At 42.4% G+C, this 26,950-nt stretch overlaps 2 protein-coding genes across 3 annotated transcripts in view; one reads left to right on the top strand and one right to left on the bottom strand.

Moving 5' to 3' along the window:
* The window catches only part of ZFAND2B (zinc finger AN1-type containing 2B), a 61,088-nt gene that overhangs the window by 27,959 nt on the left and 6,179 nt on the right, over positions 1–26,950 (top strand). The window lies entirely within an intron of this gene.
* CHPF (chondroitin polymerizing factor) lies at positions 4,485–26,241 on the bottom strand. 2 transcript variants are annotated; one of them, XM_075180985.1, is made up of 5 exons: positions 26,115–26,241; positions 24,905–25,322; positions 10,658–11,222; positions 9,019–9,201; positions 4,485–7,088 (listed from the first exon to the last, which is right to left on the bottom strand). In XM_075180985.1, exons 2-5 carry the CDS (start codon positions 25,195–25,197, stop codon positions 5,829–5,831), a joined length of 2,301 nt encoding a protein of 766 aa, XP_075037086.1. In that variant the 5' UTR covers positions 25,198–25,322; positions 26,115–26,241; the 3' UTR covers positions 4,485–5,828. The 2 variants fall into 2 exon arrangements, with proteins under 2 accessions (XP_075037086.1, XP_075037085.1); XM_075180984.1 differs by having other exon boundaries at positions 24,905–26,241.

The raw sequence follows: 26,950 nt of genomic DNA, 5'->3' as shown, positions 1-26,950 counted from the left end.
ATTATTATTGTGAGTTACATCGGAGATAAAATGTAAAAGTACGTTAGCCCCAGGTCACACTATCTATTATGTAACTAGCTAAATAGGTAGAATTTATTGCTAGAAATTAGGGATGTGCACCGGCCACTTTTGGTGTCTCGTGTTTTGGATTCGGATTTGCTTGAGGTTTTGGGTTCAGATTTGTTTCGCAAAACACCTGACGAAAGGTTTTGGTTCGGATTTAAGGTTTTTGATTTATTTTGAAAAAAAACATAAAAAGTGCTAAAAACCAGTCTTGTGGTTTTTTTTTTTTCACTCCTACGGTATTATTAACCTCAATAACATTCAATAACAATCATTTCCACTAAGTTCCAGTCTATTCTGAACACCTCACAATATTGTTTTCAGGCCAAAAGGTTGCACCGAGGTAGCTTGAGCACATAATTCCAAAAAAAGAGGTATAAGATGGAATTGTTCTGGGCCCTCCCTCCCACCCCTCGCGAGATTCGACGCGAGACTTGGGCGACAGAGCCTCGTTTTCAATTTTTTGCCCGCCGGAAATATCCGAACAGTGCTCGGATCCCGTTCGGATCCGCACTGTTCGGGTGGGCTCGGATTAGCGGAATCCGAGCCCGCTCATCTCTACTAGAAATGCAGTGCATGCAGCAGGCTCCATAGACTAGTGAGTCGTCCATGTGGATTGGATGAGTTTGTTGACAGATGGGGGAGATTCAGCTGGGACGTCAGTGCCGGCAAGAAACATCCAGATTTCTAGAATTCATCCACAGGGACACACGCGGCTGAAGGACGTCAGTACACAATATTCTCCTTCATTTAATTTATTGCTTTGATGCGGCTTCATAGTAGCGGTTTCATTGACTATATTTCCAATCAAGAACATCTACTGAAAGATGTATTAAGAGACAGTTATAGAAAAATCGGTGCAAAAGGTAAAAAGGTGGTGTTGCCTTGGCAACAACAATAGATGGTCTGTTTCTAGTACAGTGTATCCAAGACATCTGATTGGTTGCCATGAACAAAACACTTTTTCTTCTGCATCAGTCTCAAGCATCCCTTATTGGTCGTCACAGAGCCAATTACTAAAATGACAAAGTTGCTAAAAATCAGTTTTTCTGGGACAATTGTTAATTATCATGGTTTATAATTGGAAGGGCTCTTTAACCTGTAACAGGGTAACAATTTCATGCAGAGCTAAATATTTAAGAAGTATGTGAAGTAGCTTAATTGATAAACGAGCTGAATGTGGCTAGTCAGCAGTTTAACCTCATTAAAAGGGCTTATCCCAAGTATAATTGGGGGAAGTAATTATTCTAGCAGTAGGTGTTACCCACTGCTGATCTGCACTAGTCTACCACCACTGTGTCCTTTTATGCAGGTAATTGTCCCCGACAGTGGGAAACCAGATCAATACAAGAGGGAGGGGCCCAAACCACTATAAGGGCAGGTATCTGGAGGGGGTGGGGTTATCCCTTAGGGAAAATCTGTGCTTGTTACCTGACTAAACCAATCACAGGGTGTTTAGGGTCCGAGGTATAATGAATATGCAGATTGTTATGCAGGTTAACTAGAACAGGAGGAAGAAGGAAAAAAAAAAAAAAAAAAAATCAGGACAGTCCTGTGATGTTACGTCATCTTAGTCAATAACATCTCCCAGGGTGTTTGTTCCCCTTTGAAACAACTAACTGTTACGAGCCGCGGCGGTGCCCAGCCGCCGCGACTCACTCACCTGCGTCCCGGCCGTCGCTATGGCGACCGGGACGTCACTTCCGGCCCTGACCCGGCCGTTGCAACGGGAAGACGCTTCAGCGCTGTGTCCCGGCAATGAGAGGAAGCCGGGCGCAGCGCTCACCATGTTCTAGCCTGTGGGCTAATTAATGCAGCCTGGGGGCTGTGTCTAAATCAGAGCTAGGCTCTGATTGGTGGCCACTGGTATTTAAGGCAATGAGGTCTGCTGCCTCATTGTCGGTTATAGCTTCTGTGTTCCAGTCTGCTGACCTGCTAGTTCCTGTCCTGCATCCTGATATCTCTATTTGACTCCCCGTGTATGACCCTTGGCTTTGATTTGGACCTTGCTCGTGTTTCCTGTGACCCTGATCTTTGGCAGGGTTTACCCGTTCTGATATTTGCCTGTGACCCCTGACCTCAGCTTGTTCATCGATACCGTTGTCTGCTGCCGGCCCTTGACCTCTGCGTGGACCTGACTCCTCTTGCCTGGGTTCTCCCCAGCTGGTACGCACTTCACGACCCTCTGTCAGTCTGCGGCCCAGTCTGTCCCCACCATCAGGGGCTCCAGTGAACACCTGACTGGCGGAGTAGATTCCGGGTTGTGTTGTGCCGGCTGGAGGGGTTCCTAACACTAACCCAGATGCCAAAGAGATTGCCCACTTTCAGATAACCCCCACATCTTGCCTATAGCCCCCATATAGCTTGGGGCAAATATGGATGAAGCATCACCTCTAGATGAAAGATTTGCAGTATTAGATAACAGGACCGAGCTGGGTACCCAAAGTAACCCCCCCCCCCCCCCCCTCCTAATTTAGCTGTGTGTACTCAGCAATACATATAGTTACTGGCTATGCGGTGTATATTTTGCCTTATTATTAGTGAGCTGGGGGGGAGATACAAAGCTTCAAATGCAACCTAAAATGGTTAGAGGTGTCAGTATGTTCAGTGGGCACCTGGTTTTATAAAAACCACAGAGGAGGAAGTGGCAGTGCCGCTGTCAGTATTATAGGGAGGAAGTGTCTGAAGACAGAGCCGCTGCAGATTATAATAGATAGATATAATATAGGTTATAACATGCACTCTCCAGTTGGTTTTGGATTCACCATTCCAAATAATTGACATGGAGTCTGGACCAGTCACATAAATCTTCCCAACCCTAAGTTACAGTTTGTAGAGTCTTTGCAGCGAGTTCCCTACAATAGAATAGGTCTGTTAATGTGATAGAATCTAAAACCCTGGTTTTCGACACACAGCTCTGCTCAGTGCCAAACACAGGGATCCGCAATAGAAAAGTCAGTTTGATTTGTATACAAGTCTATCAGACATTGCTACATAATATAGGTACAGGGTTCTAGACATCATTTATCTAAAACAGTGTTGGCTAACCTGTGACACTCCAGGTGCTATGAAACTACAAGTCCCAGCATGCTTTGTCAATATATAGCAGCTTATTGCTGGAAGGGTATGCTGGGACTTGTAGTGTCACAGGTTAGCCAACACTGGTCTAGAACATGATAGCTAGAATCTCATTGGTTGACATGGGCAACACCTCCACTTCAGTTTTAGATGCTTTAGTAAATCTACGCTGCAGCATTTTTCAGCTAGTGAGCACTTATAAATGCTGCACTTTTTCAGCTGGAAAAGTGTAACGTTCATGCGCCACTACGTGCCTCCGTCCTAGGTCTTGAGAAAACGAGTCTGCAGCGCACACGTTTCCATATAGTGCCCGCTTGGCCAACTTCTCACAAAAACATGTTAAGTTACGAAGTATGTTAAGTTACGAAGTATGTTAAGTTACGAAGTATGTTAAGTTACGAAGTATGTTAAGTTACGAAGTATGTTAAGTTACGAAGTATGTTAAGTTACGAAGTATGTTAAGTTACGAAGTATGTTAAGTTACGAAGTATGTTAAGTTACGAAGTATGTTAAGTTACGAAGTATGTTAAGTTACGAAGTATGTTAAGTTACGAAGTATGTTAAGTTACGAAGTATGTTAAGTTACGAAGTATGTTAAGTTACGAAGTATGTTAAGTTACGAAGTATGTTAAGTTACGAAGTATGTTAAGTTACGAAGTATGTTAAGTTACGAAGTATGTTAAGTTACGAAGTATGTTAAGTTACGAAGTATGTTAAGTTACGAAGTATGTTAAGTTACGAAGTATGTTAAGTTACGAAGTATGTTAAGTTACGAAGTATGTTAAGTTACGAAGTATGTTAAGTTACGAAGTATGTTAAGTTACGAAGTATGTTAAGTTACGAAGTATGTTAAGTTACGTCTCCTGGACAAAACCATGTTACAATGCAAGGGGTGAAAACTAGTATTCTGTTTTGCACATAACATGGTTTTGTCCAGGAGACTTAAATACGATACTTCTTAAGTTAAGATCCTTAATGAAATCAGGCCATAAGACATTTAATTCAGCAAGAACTGAAACATTGTTCTCAAAGTGCACAGAAGGTAGAACCCCAATGTGCTTCATTCTGGATAGCAGTTCTGTAACGACAATCAATACAAGGCTTTGCTCACACTAGGGGGTATATTTACTAACCTGCGGGCTTGAAAAAGTGGAGAAGTTGCCTATAGCAACCAATCAGATTCCAGTTGTCATTTTGTAGAATGTACTAAATAAATAACTAGAATCTGAGTGGTTGCTATAGACAACATTTCTACTTTTCCCAGTTTAGTAGATCTAGCCCTAGGTCTATTATACAAACTATACCCAACAAAACAGATTAAACAAAACAGGTCAGAGAAGAGATCTTTGTTGCATTTTTATTAAAGTAGATTTAATCAATGACAAAAGCCCCAAAATATTAAATTTATTATATAAAAATGATTGCTTTCAAGAGGCGGCTGCGGTGTTTTGTTCGGATCAAACGTAGAAAAAGAAAAAAAAAAAAAAGAAAGGGGAGTCTTCGGAATAACTATTCCTCCTCCGATTATTATAACTCGCGCGCACCTCCTCCGTCCCCAGTGTAAAAATCAATAGTCAGTTTCAGATTAACCTCATCATAAAGTGAGGCCGATTGCAGCAGCAGATGTTAAAGAGTAATTTATGTATAAATGACAATACGAAAAAAAAACAAAAAACGTTTCAAGTCCATTTAAAACAATAACACGTCAGGGTGAGACATATACATACATAAATATACATAAAGGAAAAACATCGATGAGCGAAGGGCTGGAGATCTGTCTGACACAGCAATGGCCTAGTAAGGGCTAGGAGTGTTTAATGATTGCATTTGACCATGAGCCATAGAAGAAGCATTGCACTTACTATTAGGCAGTGACCCTGAGACAGAATCTTTCTATAGGAGAAATTGCCGAAAAGCCACAAAAATAAAAACAAATAATGTTTGGAGTGAATTCAGGGTAGGGGGCATAGGGTGGTCTGAGCGCACTATTCGGCAAGGAAAAATGGCCCCACCGATGAACAAAATGTTAAATTAACTCTTTAAGCCACTGCAGCCGTGAAACAAGCACACAAGTCTGGACAGATGGAAAGTAGGCCGTCAGATATCGGTTGAAGCCTTCAGCAAGAGGTCAACCTCACCTGTACGCAGCATCGGCGCATGTTATAAGGTCAAATCCGGCATCACAGGGACATAAAAGTCTTATTTCGTATAAACTTCATAAGATAAAAACTCTTCCAAAACAAAAATGGACCACAGAGATAAATTAAAATGTTCACAAATATTGGACTATTGTGGGTGGGGAAAAAAAAAACTAAACCAAAAAAACAAACAAAACGAAAACCCAACGATGAAGACATGGGAGCAGATCGCACACACGGTAGAAGTCACAGGTTCTTCAAAGTTGAAGCGGGTACCAGATGGAGTGATGATGGCAGCGTGGAGCACTGCAAAAGCGCAAGCAATGCTGCTGGCTGTTCTTATTGAAGGGGATGTTCCCTTGCGTCCAACGTTAACGATTCTCAGTTTATAAAAAACGCCTTGTAGCTCGAGATCAAGAGAAATTTTTGGAGGTGTAAGTTCTGTTCCTAGCGCCCATCAGTGTTCTGGTATGGACAGAGCAGTTTGAGGTCTCTCCAAGGCCCCGGGACCACACCGGGGGTCTCGGGCAGTCCATTTCACGGTCCTGGTCAGGTGCTGTTCCCCTGTTCCTGCTCAAACAACAGCATGGCCAGTTGGGAACGAGAGCCCAGTCCTTCCAGATTGCTCTGCACACAACGGTGATATATCTCCTCGCTGAGCCGCGGGTTACAAGCTCGTGGGCGGTATTGCTGTAGGAGAGCTGGCTCTACCGCCCGGAAGACGTGGAGCCCCGAGTAGCGGATAAACATCTCGTATATGTCCAGCATTTCCAAGATTTCCTCGTTTTCCTGAGCGTCGGCTGCCATTTTCGTGCGGGCCGCCATGTAGTCGGCGTTGTAGAAGCAAGCTTCGTCAAACACATCTCTGTCGAACCGCCCGGCGTCTCGCAACAGCTCCAGGGTTGCCTGGGGAGGTTGCTGTCCATGTTCGGACACCTCAGGTTTGTAGCCCTGGAAGTGTACGGGGAAGAAGACCTGCCAGTTGTTGATGGTGTTCATGCGGCAACGGTTGAGAAACTCCGTGCTGACGTGACTACCGACGCCCGCCAGGAAGAACAAGGTGTCTACTGGGTGTTTTTTGGAGATGATATCCATAAGTCGGATTTGAGAAGGAGCATCGGTCTTCACACTGATCCACGGGATCTTCGTGTCGCGATTCTTCTGCTCATACTCAGCAATTTGGCTCTTCACCTTGGCGAAGATGTCGTTCTGGCTGACCTGCTGAGCTTGAAACGGGTCATAAACGAAAAGCAAAGTGAGCAGGGAGTTCTCGTTGCTCTGGATGTCCGTGAAGGCTTGGAGGAAGCGTGAAGCATGTTCTTGGTCCTGCGCGGTCAGGGGTAGGATGATGTTGATGCGGCTAGCCTCGGTGACATACGGCATAGGGATGATCTCCACTTCGCTGAGCGGACGGACCAGGTGGACCCGCTTAGTTATAGAACGGCTGTGGCCTTTCTGAGTCACCAACTCCAGCTGGAGGTCCAACGTGTACTCCATGCCCCTCGTCGGGTCAAAGCGGCGGTAGCCATTCAGGAGCTGCTGTTTGTGCACGTGCAATACGGGCTGATATTTGCGGTTTAACTCGTCCACGGCCGTGCTGACGACATCGGTCACGTCGGCAAGGTCAGCCCCGATAAGCTCACACTTTGGAGAGTCGTCGATGCAGGAGAAAGTGTGGACCTCCGTAAAGTAATCCCATCGCAGGACTTCAAAGCGCGTCTTGGGCTGGAAAGGAGCGTTGATTCCCAGGGGCCATGTGGCAGATTGTTCTCCCTCTATGGAAAGGCTGCTTGTATTCTGTACCTCCCGCTACAAACAGAAGAGAAAAAAAAAGATAAAAAAATTTTTAAAAAAAAAAATCAAGATAAAAACAAACCATCTGAATAGTTCAAAAACCAAAACAGATCATTGGTACTTTGTGGCCTAAGTCCAACTCAGACAGTTCTCTATAGACTGGAATGCACTTTTAAATATTGGCAATAGTCTACATTTGCATTCAATTACAGATGTACCCATTCTCCATGGCCACAGAAAACAGCAAAGACAATTGATCCACCTTAACAAAATAAAACAGTTCGGTCAATGTTTGAAAACCTTTAGATCTGCTTTGCTGATCATGACAAATAGATTACATGTACAGCTTAAATCTGTCATGCCCCTTCTCCAAAGTTGGGCAATTTCTGGCCTAACCCAGCAAATGACCATGTATCCAATAAGGGAGTCTTCTTAAAATTAATTAAAAACAGCAATATTTAAATATGCCTTTGGGTTTAGGAATTTACAAAAGGTGATTTTAACCCTCGAACAAACATGCCACAGCCTCTAAAAGGATTAAAGAGTATCCTACACAGTGGTGGATACTCAGTCATTTGATTCAGGGTGAACTAGAGATTACTGGGGTACAACAGGCTGGGCGTCTCGATAATGTCACTAGTACCTAGATGGCATCCTCACGAATATTGACTAAACCTGCAAAATAGTCCCTTCTACCCTGAGCATGTGAGAGGTATAATTTACGTTTATCAATTCCAATAAAGCATAATATAAAAAGTTTACAGGTTGATTTCTTTCTCTTTAAATTTATAGGTTTTACAAAATTGACAGCTTGTAGTAACCCTGGTCTGGCAACAGGAGGCATCACTGAGCTTAAACACAAAATTATAAGAGCTCTTCTGTAAAATGTCTTGCAAGTAGGCAGCACGGTGGCTCAGTGGTTAACACTTCTGCCTCACAGCACTGGGGTCATGAGTTTGATTCCCGACCATGGTCTTATCTGTATGGAGTTTGTATGTTCCCCCCGTGTTTGCGTGGGATTCCTCCAGGCGCTCCGGTTTCCTCCCACGCTCCATAAACATACTGGTAGGTTAATTGGCTACTATTAAATTGCCCTTAGTCTCTCGGTCTGTCTGTGTGTGCAAGTTAGGGGATTTAGATTGTAAGCTCCAGTGGTGCAGAGACTGATGTGAATGAGTTCTCTGTGAAGCGCTAACCACTGAGCCACCATTAAATCTGTTAATTGTTACATTGTCCATGAAACCACAAAGGTTGGCCCATTCCTCTGTTATATACATTGTTTGCCAGCAACATTTAGCTTTTCTGCAAAGTAGATGTGCTTAAGGGATTCACGTACACTGTAATGTAGGCTTAGAACAGACCACATTAAATATGGTTACAGGGCTAGTCTGACCAAATACGTCACTGTGGAATGTCAGCAATCAGACCGGTTGCTGCCTCAGCAAGTGTGACACAAATCTACCTGCCACAGGCATAAATCAGATCTGGTTAAAGTATGGGGCCTCTAATCTGGAAACTAGTTTCTATAAAAGTTCCAAAAACCAGTTTTTTTTTAAAAAAAATAATTGGCGCTTTCTGGTGATCGTATCAGGACCACAGATTCCAAAGCAGCAAAACACAAAATGAAAAACATTCTTCGCATACCCTACATTGTGGTTTTACAAACCAGTCTTACTGGTCCTTCACGATATATTAAAAGGAAGAGTGACAATACTGTGTGAGAGACTAAAGACCTTTAGGACATTATCACATAAGAAACGCGTCATGCTTCACTTTGACTGCCATATTAAACCTTCAGTGTATGCAATATTACAGACTAACCCATAAGAAACCATTCATTCTATTTTCATGCGCTTTACAGGCGTTCATTAATGAATAGGGCCCTTACTTACATACACAAATGACTGGTCATGGAAGGATTAGTTTAAGGGTCACCCTTGCTCACCTGTAGCTGCTCAATTTCCTGGTAGGTCTTCTCCAGCTCCAGTTGGGCAAAGTGCTTGTGCAGGCGATACATCTGTACTGGGTCCAGGACTGGGTGGGCCGTGAAGGCGATCTTAAAGCGGGGATCTCGCTCCCTCTCGGGGTCCGCATTCTTTCCCAGTTCAAAGTACCGGTATCGTACTCCCTGCACAGAGAGGAAGATCGGGTCATTCAGAGCCCCCAATAAAAGACGTTTTTATCAGAGAACAAAAGAGCATTTCATACATCTACATGGGGCAGTGTCACTCAAATACATCATACATGCAGATCCTTCATCATTTACTTCCGACAGATAATCCAGCAACAGATTCCTATACAGAAGACAATGGGTCCCATTCAAAGGCCTGGACATTCAGCAATGCAAGGACCATATATGGCAAAATGACCATTACAAATATATAGAGTGAGGAGGGGAGGTAATCTCTTCAAGTTCCCCATCACCCACATACACCTAAAACCAGACATCCTTGGTGAATTTATTGAGCTTCTGGAACAAGCCATAAATTAATGTTTTGCATTGATGAGCTCTAATAAGGATGGAACAACGTCACAAGTCAGATACATCTGTATAAGCCCGACAGTCTGTGCCTTTAACCAGGTTTCCGGGTGCACAGACGGATACAGAACGATGTGCATGTCTCTACTCACGTGATGATTACATGCCTTGTTTGAAGTAAAGTAGCATTGCCTCTGATTACTGACAGACCTGTGAATTGGCATTACCTTCTGTTTTAAAGTTTTAATTGTACTTTTAAGCCTTGGGATTTATTTGTTTCGGTGTAGACAATACACAAGCGTCAGATAAAATAAAATTGTATCCCCTTTATTTCAATTTTAAACTTTGTGTCTACAACCCAAAACGACAGGGGCACGCTGGTTTAGGACTGATAATCACACATCTTGCTGTATATTCTAGTACAACGACACCAATGTAACTGCCGGCTGTCAGTACAGTATACAGAGCCGGCCTTATAATCCTCATATTGTAGAGTCTCCAAGGCCGCAAGCTGAGAAAACCGCAGATCCTCTACGTCCACACAGAAGGCAACGTACAGATATTACACTTACACTTGTAGCTGGCTCGCCTGAAGAACACACCAACAGCCCTACTGCATTCAAATAACTTCTTATAGACAAGATAAGTCATTAAACATTACGCCTTCAGGAGCAAACGCAGGATTTGTAGAGGACAGTTTCCACACCACACCGCCAGTGGGCGTGACCAGCATGCATGGGGGCGTGGCTATAATATTAGACAGTGCTTGGCTGCTCTCCAACTCTTCCTATCCCCATAATATACATGTGCAATGCTGCGTGCACCACTGTTAGGTGCACACAGCTCTCTCTTTACAAGCAGAGCCGTGTGAAGCGGGGGCAGGGTCCAGCCACCGCAATTATACAGTGCCCCAGGCTTGGAGGGGGGTTTCCAGCAACTAGGAACCCCTCCCCCCTCAGTTTGTCTATGGCACTGAACTTTACATAGGAAACAGCGTATAGGTTTTAAAAAAAACGAAAAAAAAAAACCTCTAAACGCATACATTGTCTTTGCTCAACAAAAACAAAAAACAAAAAGGCAAAAACAAAAAAACAAGACACCTTACCTCATGCTCTTCCACGCAGTTAACATGAGTGTAATCGATGATGCATCGACCCAGCCACTCGTCAGGCCTGGCACTGAGGATGTCGTTACGACAGTTTTCCAAGTGTGGCTGCAGCTTCTTCAAAAGGCTTCGAGAAAGTAAGTAGCCAAAACCGCCGTAGCAATATCTACCCTCCGTGTCCCCTCCGATGAACTCCTCCGGCCGCCCCAGATAGAGGTCGGCATCTATGCTAAGGTGAGCCGCAAGCCTGGAAATCCGGTGAGCCTCCGTGTAGGTGTCGTCCTGCACCAGGTAGAACCAGTCAAATTCCTGCACGTAGTGATCCAGCAAATGCTTCACCGTCTGATACATGTTCCAGATGGGCCGGTCGTCTCCGTGGGTCACCACCGACATGCCGTGAGGGAGCTTCCGGCCGCGCATCCCCGTGAAGTACACCAACTTCTCCAGCCGGTGGCCAAGGGTCCGATTCACCGCAACCGCCAAGGTGTTCAGGGTGGTCTTAGAGGTCAGGACCCCAACAAAGAGGCGTTCTCTGATGCCAAGTTCTGTGCTTATATACCGAGATCTACAAGAGAACAAAACAAAATATGAAAACAAACAAAAAAAAAAAAAAAACATAAAAAAAATAAAACAAAAACAAAAAACAGCCACCTGTGATCAGGATATTGCCAGTCACTGACCAAACAGCAACAATGCAGATCAGTTAAAAAAAAAAGGTTTAAGAATCAATTGCAAGAACTGTTTTATGGAGCATAAACAAACATAAGTATACTTTTTGAAATGTAGGGAGTGCGAGAATATATTAACTTTGTATTTTTATGTACAGTCAAAATGTAGGGCAAGAATTTCTGATGTATTCAAAAGACATAAATTGTTGGAATAAACAAACCATAGAAATAAACTATTGTATAAAATATAGTTTTCCATCTGTTAACATAAAACACGTTAAATAACTTTGCAACAAAAATATATTTTAAATGCATAAAATAAAAAACGACTAAGAAATTAGATTTATTTATTTAATTAGGATGGCACTGATAGGATTTCAAGAAATAGGAGGTCCTAGAAAATCTGACAATGACTTGTGGGTTTGAACTTAGAAATGTTTGAGCATCACTGGTCTATAGAGTCCTATGTTCTCATGTCAAAGACATTTACTATATAGAGATATAATGTTATAGATATAGAACCTAGCACAGGAACATGGATATTGCAAGTTTAATGCACATTGTAAAATACATGTGTTATACAGAACCTGCATATATAACCATATATTATATGTCCCAATTGTAAAGCGCTACGGAATTTGCTGGCGCTATATAAATGTTGATGATGATGTATAGATATGAAAGTTAGAACATATCTTAACTACATTTCTGATGTAATCTTGTCTTGGTGTCTGGTATAACTCTTGGTGTCATTATGTAGTGACCCCATGGAAAACCTTGGCAAAAAAAAAAAAAAATGTTTAAATTAAAACTTTATTACCAATTTCCAAAAAGACCCTGAAGGTTTCAGCCCTTTATGTAAATTGATCGATTGTAACTGCAACTGAAGGAAGCCGCTTACGTCAAGTGATTCTACGAGGATTACGGAGTGGATAAATCAGTTACCCCAGTTCCAGCCGTCAATCAAGTAACCGAATAAGCTCACAAGTATTCGGTAAATACATTCCCTTTCATAAAGCAGCAGAATATCTTGTAATGTTGGATTCTTATTGCCAGGGCCGGATTAAGGGAATGGAGGCCCCTGGGCTAAAGACGCCTCCATTCCCCCGTGAGGCCCCCATTGTGAGCCGCCTGCCGCCCCCCCGTGAGGGCCCCCCCAAGGCGCTTACCTGTCACTGTAGTCCTCCGTCCCCGGCGCGCTGTAAGCTCCTTACTGAGGAGATCCCGCGAGAGTTCACTCGCGAGATCTCCTCAGTAAGCAGAGTACTGAGCGCCGGGGACGGAGGACTGGACTGACAGTGCTCAGCAGCATTGATCGGGCTGGGGGCGCCTCCGCCCCCGGACCGATCAATAATGCTGCTGCGGACTTTGAAGGGCCCCCTGGATGCCCGAGGCCCCTGGGCTATAGCCCAGTTAGACCTCGGGTTAATCCGGCCCTGCTTATTGCAGCCAGTTTCAGGGTAGCTTTGGGCCTCCGTCTACAAACGGTTAGTGATTTAGTCTACATGTATACAATAATTATTATACCTTGTAATGTCTGAATGAATCTGAGACTTCATTACTGAGCAAAGATAGTTTCATAGGTGTCATCACATCACTTTCTAAAGCCTCCAGTTTCCTCCCACACTCCAAAAACATACCGGTGGGTTAATTGCTGACAAAACTAACACGTGTGTGTGTGTAGTTAGGGAATTTAGATTGTAAGCTCCAATGGGGCAGGGACTGGTGTGTATGATAAATATTCTCTGTACAGCGCTGCGGAATTGGTGGCGCTATATAAATAAACAAGGGTGAAAAATTTGAAGGGCAGGCAAAAAACTCTGGTCATAGCCGGTCGAGAAACTGACATTTTACAAGGAGCTCCAGTCCGAATAAGTTTCTGAAAGGTGAGTAACAGTTGGTGGGTTACAATAATAGTATAGTCTACAGTGAACTACACAAAGAGACCACTGTTTTCACCACGTATAAAATTCCATAGAGTTTACATCTCTCAGATGCTGTGGCCATGCACAGGGGGCTCTAGGAGCAAACCAAGATACCTATAACAGGATCTATACAAAAAAGGAAAAGAGCAGATAACAGCATATGTTAGCTCTGGTTTAATGGGTCTCTCACAAACAAGAAACAGGTGGGAGTAGTCATGTGTACGGTTTCTGTAAAGCAGAACTTTGTGCCACCACAGTTATTACTGAAATGCAAATCTCAGCCCATGATATGAAGACAACTGAGGATTCCAGCGTGTCCCACAACGTGGATCCATGGCAGATAGTAACACAGATCCTGTTTTGTTGGCCAATTCCTTTATCATACTTCTGTATGTCTGCTCTCACATCTGTGTTTTGTCATGGTCCGTGGCGCACATAAAGTCTCTCTGTCTTTGGCTCAGTCAGCACGCTGCACGTACCCCCAGAGAGGGGATTAGAGTGTGCGGAGACAGGAGCAGACGTGTACAGATACTGAGGCATATCCACCCTGCCCTCCCCCCCCCCCCCAGCAGAACAATCACCTGTTTGTGGCTCTGACCAGCACCTTGAATAAACCTTAACCTCACATTTATATATAGACACAACTCAGACCATGTAAAGCTATACATAGGCAGCCATGTACAGCCAAACGGTGACGTTTCTGAGCTTCATTTCTGCAGAACAGGACATGTTCTTGGCACCAAGCGCGAAGGCCGCTAGTGAGCTATTACATGGTCTTCTTGGGTTATACATCAGCTATGCAGCTCTGACACACGTCACACATTTATTCCCGGTTATATAGTCTTTGTATGGTTGCTAAATTACATAGCGGATCCAAGTCTGCAGTCCCTGGCGCAACATTTATGAAGCTTTCCTGCATGACGGAGGGGGGGGGGCTCACCGTCACCATGGCTTATGGACTGTCACTGGTCTCCGTTAACCTGCCATCGCAGACTAGTCCCTGCATGGCCAAACCGGCCTTTGTACCAATGTGGTGTGCCAGTTATAAGAGGGCATCGCTGCTATGACCTTGTTCCATGTTTATACACTAGAGAGTCAGTCTGGAGACTTTACATTATGGATCTGGGGTGCGGTTAGGACACTTAACGCCAACTAGAGCCAGCAAAACATTGGGCAAATATTTCATAGAATAGTTTTGAAAGCCTCGCTCATCTTTACCCATACTCGCCAACGCTCCCTGAATGTCAGGGAGACTCCCTGAAATAGGGGTGATCTCCCTCACTCCCTGAAGAGTCTGGTATTCTCCCTGATACTGAGCCAGTACAAGACGTGGTTGGCTTCACCATCTGTGGCATGATGGCACAGTTCAGAAATTGTGTCCTATGTCCATGTATTGATGCCTATGGAGGTGGCCATTTTCATGGAGACCAAGATTTAATCAAAGCCTGACAGGTAAGACAACATGACTTCAGATATGGAGACAGAAATGTAAAAGACACTTCAGTCTCTAGAGATTCATTAGTTGCTTTTTTTTTTTTTTTTTTTTTTTTTTAACGCATAGTTGCCTACTCTCCAGGAATGTCCGGGAGACTCCTGCAGTTCTGAGAGACCTCCCGGGCTCCCGGGAGTGTAGGGTAACCTCCCGGTTCTCGCCCCCGTGACAGATAAGGCTTAATGATGCAAATATTGCGTCATCTTAGCCCCGCACGCCCACCTCCCCTGGGATCTCCCTGAAGCCAACGAGGAAAAGTTGGCAAGTATGTCTTTACCACCAGGTTACCAGATGGAAAACCAGTCTGAAGTGTCCACATGTACCAGCTACATCTATAAACAAGTCTATAATGCAACTCCACTGAGAAAACACACAGTCTAGATGATTGTTATCTGCCTTCATAAATCAGTTCTGAGAATCCTTTTCCCAGAACATGACATTCTAAAACCTACAAACACATTGCGTGGAAGTCAACAGACTCCAGTGAAACATTATAAGGGCATCTACTAAACATCCCCAAAAAAACCAAAAGAACTAAAATCAGCATAATCAGGCTCTACCGAAACACGTTGCTGAAACAGCTTTTGTGGAATCGCTAAAAGATTATCAATAAATAAGGCAAACAGAATATGGATATTCAGAACAGCTTTAAATAAATCCGGTCACAAACCCAGATTCATCAGTTTCCCTGAATGGAAAATTCATTGACTACATGACCAAGTCGCATAGAAGAGTTTTTTTTTGCTAAAAATAAAGACACAGCTTAAGGCTCTCTACAAAAGGTCACATCTGACAAAATGATATTTGCCGGATCTGCGATAGGTGCAGCTTAGATTATCACAATACGTCATTTGCTGCTTCTGCAAACAAAGCTGCACAGGGGACGAGGTCCTGCCAGATCCATTATATTGTGTTATGTTCAATCTGTCAAATATACTGCAGATAAATCAGAGATGTAAACTGAATACTGTAAAATAAATGGGCAATATATATTGTGCAGTATGTAGCGTATGTGATCTACTATCTGAAACCAGTTTTACTGAAGGTTAAGAAAAAACAAATGAAATCCTGAAATTTTTTTGTTTGTTTTTATTGCCGTCAACTGGTAACAAATATCTCCTCAGAGTCACCGTGAGGAGCACTGCTATGAGAATCCTAGGGTCATTTTTAAGTTTATATTAGACGTGGTGCTCCAAATTAAATGGTATAAAACTTTTGAATATGGAAAAAAAAAAAAACAGAATAAACTCATTTTCGGACACATTCATAATAGTAATACCAATATTCTAACTGTGTTTGAGTTTGCATTTGTATTAGGGTAGGCGACACCCCGCTACTTAAGGAAAGACTATTTTAATTTTTTTGTATATACTTAGAGTGTTATTAGGATATTTACGGATGGATTTTGCAGTGTTTTTTTATTTATATAGTGCCTGCATATTCCGTAGCGTTTTACAGTGGATATAATTATTCACATCAGTCCCTGCCCCAGTGGAGCTTGAATCTATATCCTTACCACACAAAACACACTAGGGTTAAATTCTGTACGAAGCCAATTAACCTACCAGTATGTTTTTGGGAGTGGGGGAGGGGGGGGGGGGGGAAGCCGGAGCATCCGGAAGAAACCCACGCAAACACAGGGAGAACATACAAAGTACACACAGATAAGGCCATGGTTGGAATCAAATCTACGACACAGATGCTGCCAGACAGCAATGCTAACCACTTTGCCCAACATGCTATAATGGGTCAGTTTTCTCAATTTTATCCATTTAGTGATATATCTGGTTAGAAAGCACAGAGGAGGGTACTAGCTAGTGAATAATGGATCGCTGCTTTCTCATGAATATTGACACAACACAAAATAGCTATTTCCATTGTAAGCAGGAGATGAGGCACTTTAAATGTACAGTGTTTTTTTTTTTAAACATAAAACACTGATGCACGGCCATGTATATTAGATATAATAGGGTAGTATAAGATTGTTTCTCTTCCACTAACAAAAGAAGCATTTGCTTTACAGATCTAGGCTAGAATTAGAGCCTTGGGAGACATTTGTGCATCCTTAGGTTAATATGTTATTGTAATAATCCACAGGAAATATAGGTAGGCGCTGGAATCACATCCTCTATGGTACATTACACGGGTTTCAGAAGTAGATTATCAATTATTTTTTATTTTTATTTTTTTTTGGGGGGGGGGGGGGGGGGGGGTGATTTTGTTTGCTAGTTTGTTTTTAGAGGGGCTAAGTAGATTGTAAGCTCACAAGCAGGGCTCTCCCAACCGTTTGGGTTTATGTCTACATTTATTTTGTCAACCCTGTATATCCTGGTTTTATGTATGCGCCATTTTTCCCCCGCTGTACGGCGCTGCACAGAACGATGGCTAAAATAAGCATTTGTTTCACTGCAGGGAGGAATTAGAATTATGAACAAAGAGAGAGAGTGGAAGCAGTGAAATACTCACAGCCAAATTTGAGTGAAAAGAGTTCACTTTATATAGAGAGGAATATTTACAAAAAAAAAAAAAAAAAAATTTTTAAAAATAAAAATTTACATACCTCCCTTGATATTGATATTCTTTATTATTTGTAAGGAACCAAATGGAAGCATTGCATGACAGTGTATGTGTGTAGGGGGCACGACATACATTAGGACAATAATTATTGTGACAATTACACAATAACGACAGTTAGGTTCGATATTAGTGTGTACGCTCAAACGATCATGTTGTATTATACCAAAGCACATCTAATCGTTTCATTTGATTTTACAAACAGACTACAAATCTTTATAAACAATGGTATGACGTCAGGCAGATTCTGCACTCATTACCAGCAGCGTCACCATCTTATAAGCCGAAGGTTATAAATCTTGCAAGACGTGTATAGTGTGTACACAGCAATAGACATACTGATCAGAACTTTCAGTTGTTGGTAAAATCATTAACGATATGACATCAGGAGATATCTCTGTAGTGTGTACCCGGCCTTAGAATGCAAAAGTATCAAAGGAGCATTGGGAATATAGATAAAGATGGACTAAACCCTGATAAGGATTTCATATCTTGTAGGAGGATGACCTCTATTGTATTCTCTCTCCTTGATGGCTTCTTCACACAAACCCTTTAATGTGCTTTTGCATAGAATAGCAGCTGAGCAAGGACTAGATGGCTGCTTCGCCCTCTGCAACAATGTAACGTGTTTTGAGTCTTATTAGTAGAAAGGCACTAAATAAATATTTTAAAATCTTAAAAAAAAAAAAAAAAAAAAAACATGAATAGCACTTTAATAAGCAGGACAAATTGTCAATATTGCAGTTATCACCATTTACTGTGCTTAAAAAAAGGATTTAAAAAAACAAACAAAAAAACCCCCAAAGAAACAAAAACACAAACAAAAAACAAACAAACAAACAAACACTGCACATCCTACGGCTACTAGACTGTACTGATAAAAGCACAACGTATGAAAGGAGTATGGGAAGGCGCATGACCAAAACGTGCGTTACCTTTCCCAGCGCAACCGTGCCAACGTCATCCCAACGTCTTTTCTGCAAGCCACCTATTTCTGTTGAAGTAAATCCCACATACTTCAATCAATACAAAAACAAGACCCCCAATCTATTGTGAGCAATAATACATACGAGTATTAAATCTATGGCCGCAGGTTTAAAAGCTCCATGTTGTATTGTAAAGCAACTCCGCTGCAGACTTTCTGAACAAGGTCACCCTACGTATATCACCAGGTATAAGCAAAGTACTACAGTCATAAAATCCTTGCTCTCAGCGCATCCAGCATGATATCACCTAGGACAGTCCCTCCTTCCCCCCTCTACATTATTCCAGGAGATTTATTCAGAACCTTCAAACCCCTTTATTAAAACGTTTACATGGACTAATCACCTCAGTATAAGCGGTTATCTGTACGTGCAGTCTTGTAATTGCAAATACATATCTTGACAAAAACAATATATACGTACTAACTGTACACAAGCAAGACAAAAACACATCATTTTTTTAAGCAATTCCGCAAATGTTTGTGTTGAACACTTAAATAATAAATAATTCATAGTAATGTCGTACCGTGCCATCTCCGTCTGTATGATTTACCGAACAAGTAGCATTTTTATGTTGGATTTCTTGTATTTCAACTTCAAGGCTCATGTTCTTTTGTCCAAATGTTTGTGTGGATTAATCTCTACCGTACAGCATGTTTTCTAATGTTTAAACACTGATTTTGTTGGAAGTACCTATAAATAAAAGCTTAATTTTATCGATAATTCACATTGTTATTCCTGCGAGTGGTTGTGTAGGTAGGGACTCCGTGCACTGCTTTGCCCGGGGGCCTATAATGCTGTTAAGACGGTTCTGCTCAGAATGCCGCGGCTACGGGCTTTTACCGTTACTATGGTAGAAATATTGGCTCATTCTTCCCCCTCGCACCTCAAAGGGGCGCAAGGAAAAATGGGCAGATATTTCGGTAAAAATATCTGCCGCAGAGTGTCTTCAGAATGTTTGCGAGACACTTCGCGGCTACTTGAATTCCGATCTGCCAAGACGGGCGGAACAAATCAATAATTAGCTACAGGTGTAAACAGATAGATGTCGCTTTGGGTTAATTTTAGTTTAAAAACTCACATAACTGTTGCCTCTGACTCCCACTACTCTGTCCATTTTCTCTGCCAGCCCTGTGCATCAACTGCTCTACAGAGCAGGAACATTTGGTCAACAGTCATTTGAGGTCTGCGTGACTTATCAGCACGCCCATGTTATCCGAAGAGACAGGCTGGCAGGATATGTACTCTGTAGCAACATGGGGGCTGCGATTTTGGAGAACTGGGGGCACAAGCAGGTTAATCCTGTAGGTGAAAAAGAAATTACGCTGCGTGAAATAGCGGACACATCAGATACAATGGGCTTAACAGCCATCAGGGCTCCTTCCCTCGGCTGCTCTCTGAAATCCGAATTATATAGAGAGAACTGGGACAGGATGAGAGGTGCTTATTAGCTGACCTGCTAAGTGACAGTCTCTGGTGCTCAGTGGAGGGGAGAGCAAGCAGCCTTCCTTTATAAGGAAAAGCAGCGCTCGCTGGGAGCGTAAGAGCTTTATAACATAATTATTACCCAACACGGTCCCTTAACTGCAGTGTACTGAGAGCTATTCTGAAAACCTCCACATCAAACGAAAGAGAAAACGACTCCTACCTTAAGTTATTCAAGTCATTTCCTAATTAAAGAAGGGAAGAGATAAACACAGATCCTAAATATACTTTAAAGTAAGGGACTGGTTATTTATTTACATAGTAACAACATACCACTCTGTGATTCATAGAAAACGTTTTAATCATTCACGTCGGTCTCTGCCGCATTGGTGCTTTCAGACTAAGGGGTATATTTTATAAACTGCTGGTTTGAAAAAGTGAAGATGTTGCCTATAGCAACCAATCAGATTCTAGCTGTCATTTTGTAGAATGTACTAAATAAATGGCAGCTAGAATCTGATTGGTTGCTATAGGCAACATCTCCAGTTTTCAAACCAGCAGTTTAGTAACTCTAGCCTTAAATCTTCTACCACACACACCAACATTAACCTACCATCATGTTATTGGGACTGTAGGAGAACAATTCACGCAAACACGGGGAGAACATACAAACTCCACACAGACACGTTCTTGGCCAACCTGTGGCTCTCCAGGTGTTGGAAAACTACTAGTCCCAGCATGGCCTGCTAGCTATCCGCTGGCCATCTACTGGCAAAGCATGCTGGGGGTTGTACTTTCCCCAACACCAGGAGAGCCACAGGTTGGCCAGACCTGGGATATAGAATCACGCCTACATGTAGGACTTAGCCGTGGTAATTATTACTTTACTGAGCTTTCTGGATAAAGTGCATCCAGATAAAAATATCCCATATCTGTATTAGGAAAATACAGCCACCAATATAAAACACTGTTGCATAAATAAGTTGTCAGTAACCTAAATCAGATGTTCCCTGACACTTTGCAATGGGGTATATCACATTGCATTACATCATTAAAGTGCCATAATGTCTCAATATCCACAGCGATCACTCTGTACACATGTTCTCACTTACATGGAAACCCTTGACTAGCTCGTTGCCCAATATATAAAGGTTTTTTTATGGGCCCAGAGCAGAGGATTGTGAACCAATGACTCCGTCCTCCAAGGACAAACTTACAGGATGAGATGTTACATGTGCTGCAGTGTTTAAAATGATAAATCCCCATCAATACACTAGGAATTATTGATATAACTAAACCAAGTGGCATAAAGTGTAATATAAAATTAATTGTTCGCAAATTACTAGGCTTCATTTACATGAATAGTGGTTCATCCCACACGGTCGTGTGGGCTGAACGTGTTTTTTTTAGGGGACGGAACGGCGGATATTTGCAAATATAATCACATCAATCCTCAGAAATACCTGGAAGTCAAAGTGGTGTATCAAATAGCTGAACACAAGCAGTCACCTGAACTGTATAAGGAAAGAGATAGAAGGGGGTCTACATGCAATAGATGGATGGCTGGACTGGCCTCTACTGTATACTGAGGAAATCACAAACAGGAGGTCATTAATGCTAATTAGAAACATCATCTTTCTACAGAGATCTCTCCTTGTGACCATGGGAAGGAGGCCCCTGTAATAGAGGAACATGGATTCTGACAGCAGAAATACAGGTCATTCTAGTTTACCCTCTTGCTTCTTTAATCCAAAACTTAACAGCCTCTATATATTTGCCCTATGCAATGTTCTTGGACTTTAAAAAGAAGTTGTGCCTTTACTGTAAATAAATTATTCCATTATAGACAACATGTATTTTGTATTTGCTTTTTAGCAGTATTTAGAGGTAAGATTTCCACAATGCAAATAAAAAAAAAAATGAAACAAGATTCATTCTGAAAAACAGGAACTTGAACACTATGCTGGCAGGTTCGGAAACATTAGAGGCAATGGGTCCTAGAGTCAGACCCGTTTACATGCAGTTTATTAGTTTAAAAAGACACCAGGGGGTATGAACCTTTATGTAGTCTTTCACTATTCCTCCAATGCTAATGTATGTTCTCTATAGTTCTAGGAATCCTCTTAGAGCTAAACATGTCCAGGTTATTTTTCAAGTGGTAGATTTACCAAAACTTATAAAAAGGAAAAGTGGAGGTGTTACCCATAGCAACCATTCAGATTCTATCCATCATTTATTTAGTACAGTCTAGAATATAGCAGCTTGAATCTGATTGGTTACTATAGGCAACACGACCACTTCTCTAGTTTAGAAGGTTTGATATATTTTCGATACATTTTGTTACACAGCACTTGCACCAATTTAGCAGTCCTGCCCTGAACGCTTGTCTATTTTATGAATGTATTTTTGGTGATTGGTCCTTCAGAACTGTATACAGTACTGGAGGGGATATCTAAATTGTAACCTATAAATGACAATATGACCTACCTCTCCCTGTTACCCAAACCTCTCTTATACAGCCAAGTATTCTACCAGCTTCTCCCACTACTTACTGACCTTTATATATTATGAACTTATAAGCTATAAGGTCTTTCTCTGTTACTGCAGCACCATTTATCCAAAGTCTGCATTCTTTGGGGGTCAAGTTTATTTTAAATTTAAGAACAATTTATTTATTTTTAATCACTTTAGTTTATTTTTCTATTTTCCCCATTCTATATCAGTTATATCTTTCTATCACACTGTTCCCTTGCAGACCACAAGTCCTACATTACACATTCTCTAACATTTACCAAGTGAGGGGTCACTTCACAGCTCCTATAAATCTCCAGGGCTAATGCCTGCGGTGAAAGAGTTAACACAAGAGGGGGACCCCCCCACCCCCAGAGCACATTATAAGGAAATGTTTCATTCCCAAATGGCTTCCTGAAGTGTGTGCTGCTGTCAGGACAAATAAATGTGTCAGGGGTGCAGAAAGGGAGAGTGACGACCCTATAGAAAAGCTTTACAGCAGGAGAGGATGCAGCAGGCACATAATACAAAGACACCAATGAGGGAGGACACTGATCCACGCAGACACAGGGTATCCAGTAGCGTCAGAGGATTGCGCTATTACGCAAGAACCGTCTGACACGGATTATCAGTCCCATGTGCTTATATGAAAATGTGGTGAAAGTAATTAGTGGGCAATTCTTATACCCGCAAACGGAGTACTGCAAGAACAAGGAGTTGGTCTTAGGAACTTGTTTGCAGGACTTCACGATGGCATAGGAAGCGATACTCACACTGCAGTGTCAAAGATACACAGTAGTACAGGGGCCAGTTTGTGTAACATCTGCTCTGGTCAACGGGCTAACATCCGACCTCTAATAGGTGTTGGATTTAAACTTTTCATAGCTGCCATCCCAAGTGCCAACGTGCCACTGTCCGGGGTGCCCACACCAAGTGGTTCCATGCAGAGTGGATGGCATGTCAGACAATCAGGATATCTCAGAAAGATTCCGAGATCCAAATTGGGGCCCCAACCAACAGGAATGCAAACATCTGTTTCACACAGATGGCTCTGGGTGATTGGACCCATCCACGTTAATAAACACTCACACTGTTCAGATTAACTCCAGTCCATGTTCAACCAACATTTACATACAGATAACAGAAATAATGACCTACAAAAGGTCGGCTTAATTACAATTCAAACATATAACAACCAACTCTTATCTTCCCTCAATAAAATACCAGACTCCTTGCCTCCTGCAGCCTGTCTAGATTCCTTAATAGTTTAATTTGAGGACAGACCTGTGTTTATGGCAAATGTTTCAGTTCCCCAACTTTCCTTTTTCTTTGGATCAGCTGAAAGTTTTACTAAAGCACAAATTACTATTTCACTAAATCTATTTTTTTTTTATAACATTAAAAATAAGTCAACTGTGCAGATTTCTATTAGTGAGACCTGTGATTCTCTCCTGCTGGTACAGTATTCTGGTATTGGAGAAGCATAATGCAAGTTTTTGTATTATAAACCTAATTTACTATACACCGGTCCACAAGAACACATGGGCCAGTTAAACAAGGCTTCTTCCTCAACAAAAACTATTCTGACCGATATCCCCTATTCACAGCTGCAAGGCACATAAGCTACTGTCAAAGCCAGCTAAGATTTTAGGTTGTATTTAAATTATTCTAGATTGCCTGCTAGTAATGGATCACATTAATACAAGTCGAATGCACTTGATAAGTTGCAGAAATCATAAAACGGAACCTATTCTTAAGCAGGACTAGACGATTTTGGCTACAAATCACAGCATGATACCAGAGACAGCTGGGTGCACGTTTTCTACAGCCTCCATCAGCAAGGAGACTTTAATTAGATAGAAACTTTAATTTAAAAATGAATGTTAGCAGTAACCCAGTAGGCAGAAAGTTTATTGAACACAGATTATACAGATGGATGGTAGACTGTTGAAGTTACATTGCTAACATGGCAGGGCATACATACAGGTTATTGGGGGAGGGTTTACAATACTTCAAACCCCCCCTCCCCACCCCCCAAAAAAACTAGATCTCAAAGGTTCGTCCACTTATGAGGAAGATGGGTTAATCGTTAAGAGACAAGTAGCAAATAAGGTCTCTTGAAAATGTCTTTCTTCACATTACAAATGTTATAGTATATTTTATATTACAGAGTTACATACAATGTATAACAATACGCACATAAGAGGTGTATTAATACTCTAGACTAAATTGCACACATTTTCTGCATATATTGGTCATAAATATATTCACTTATTTAGCGATTCAGTGTTTACAAACACTTATTAATCCCTATCAACAAACCTAGTAGAGTCATTTAATTCAAGACGATACTAGTGTGATAATATTATGTACAGCTTCAACAGAAGAACAATATTGAACAACTTGTGGTGAGATAATAGGTCTGACATATGCCCAAACACATGGCCAGGTCTGTTCTGACTGAGACACTAATAACATGGGACTAAGTTAGTCATCTCCAGGCCATCACTTACACTGTTATTACAGACAATTTGACTTTCCCACATAGAAAGTTACAAAGTCTTGCAGACACGGAAGAATGTAAGTGTGTCCCTGATCCACCTCAAAGTATTACTGAAATGCTCCAGGGCAGCCAAGTCACATAATAATGGATTAGGAGTCATACTTACCGGACAGGTTTCTTCTGCACTTTTTGGGGGTCCGGTGGGGTGTAGGGGATGATCTTGGGCTCAAAGTTCTCAATATTGTCCATCCCGGCAGCGACTGAATTGGGTTTTCTTACAAGACTCACATCGTGGCTGGAGTCAGAGAGCCCCCCCGGCCCTCCAGGTATCCTTGGGCCACTTCCACAGGACTCTTCCACCCAGGTTACACTTAGCAGGCTGAGCGTGAAGCCCAGAGAGATGCCAACCACCACCGGGCCCACAGGCCTCAGCAAGGACAGCACCATGGACAGTCTCATTTCTACCTAGTCCCTGACACACCGACCAGCATCAAGGGCACCCAAATACAGCCAAGAGGCTGGTCTGCAGGCTTCACCTCCACAGTCACTGTGCCCAGGTCATCACCAGTCTGGGGAAGGCAGTACTGGAATGTAATGCAGAATAGAAACTATGGTGAATGGGAACAGTAATATCTTATTGGAGGTGGGCTAGGGAAGTATTAGTGGAGGACAGAGATGTAGTAGCAGAGGGGTGTATTAGTGGATAAGAGATGTAGTGGGGAAGGACAGGGATGTAGCAGAGGGATATAGATATGTAGTGGGGAAGGACAGGGATGTAGCAGAGGGATATAGATATGTAGTGGGGAAGGACAGGGATGTAGCTATAGATATGTAGTGGGGAAGGACAGGGATGTAGCTATAGATATGTAGTGGGGAAGGACAGGGATGTAGCTATAGATATGTAGTGGGGAAGGACAGGGATGTAGCTATAGATATGTAGTGGGGAAGGACAGGGATGTAGCTATAGATATGTAGTGGGGAAGGACAGGGATGTAGCTATAGATATGTAGTGGGGAAGGACAGGGATGTAGCGGAGGATTAAACTATGTAATAGGGAAGGACAGGGATGTAGCAGAGTGTGATATATATATGTAGTGGGGAAGGACAGGGATATAGCAGAGGGATATAGACATGTAGGGGGAAGGACAGGAATGTAGCAGAGGAATATAGATATGAAGGGGGAAGGACAGGGATGTAGCAGAGGAATATAGATATGTAGGGGGAAGGACAGGGATGTAGCAGAGGGATATAGATATGAAGGGGGAAGGACAGGGATGTAGCAGAGGATTAAGCTATGTAGTAGGGAAGGACAGGGATATGGGGCTCTATAGACGGGTCAGTCACACTGGATCTCCAGCTGTCCCTCAGCTTCTCACATTCACACGCAGCCAATCAGCGCCGCCTCCGTTATCCCCGAACGTTCCAAAGCCCGGAGTCAGTGTTCCATTCACTCCTCTTCCTCCTCCTCTAATAACAGCTCCCAGCAACCGCCTGACGTGTCACCTCTCCGTCCCGCCCCTTCCCGGCTACGTCACTGCCTCCAACCACCCACGTCATGGCCTATCCACGCCCCCTCCAGGGCTCACTACGAGACCTGGAACACAAATACAGGAAGAGCGGAGACCCAGGGACCCGCGGTGTGATTGGTCAGGAGGGGGCGTGGTCAGCACATTGTATCTCTTAGTACTGATACATTGTATCATTGCTGAGAGACCTGCGGTGTGATTGGTCAGGAGGGGGCGTGGTCAGCACATTGTCTCTTTCAGTAATGATACATTGTAACATAATATAGATAAGTGATCAGCGCATTGCCTGAGCCATTCCACTGTGTGCTAGCATTCTTCTGTTATCTGTTATTTTCCAATATCATTAGTTAATTATTAAGAGTACAGATGGAAAATAAGTGGGAAAGCTGAATATGACCACATTGTGAAACGTCTGAGGTTTACATGGTGGGAGCTATTTAATGTTGCACTGTTGTATTTTCCTAGTGTCAGCTAAACATAGAGGTCACGGCTTCTGTGAAATCATTTTGACACATTGCTTTCTGTATAACAGAAGTTTACTTTATGGTTGAGAGGTGAATTGCTCGACATTTTTTAAAAGTTGTCCCAATGTTTTCCAGCTGTGATAACCTGTGATAATACAGAACAATTATGCAGATAAGTACATTTCTCCAAATACAATATGTGACTATTAGTTTGTGAGTGGT

This window comes from Mixophyes fleayi, chromosome 7 (genome assembly GCF_038048845.1).
Source record: "Mixophyes fleayi isolate aMixFle1 chromosome 7, aMixFle1.hap1, whole genome shotgun sequence".
Taxonomy (NCBI): Eukaryota; Metazoa; Chordata; class Amphibia; order Anura; family Limnodynastidae; genus Mixophyes; species Mixophyes fleayi.
Note: the sequence above shows the minus strand (reverse complement) of the source record. Positions and strands in the feature narration are given on the sequence as shown.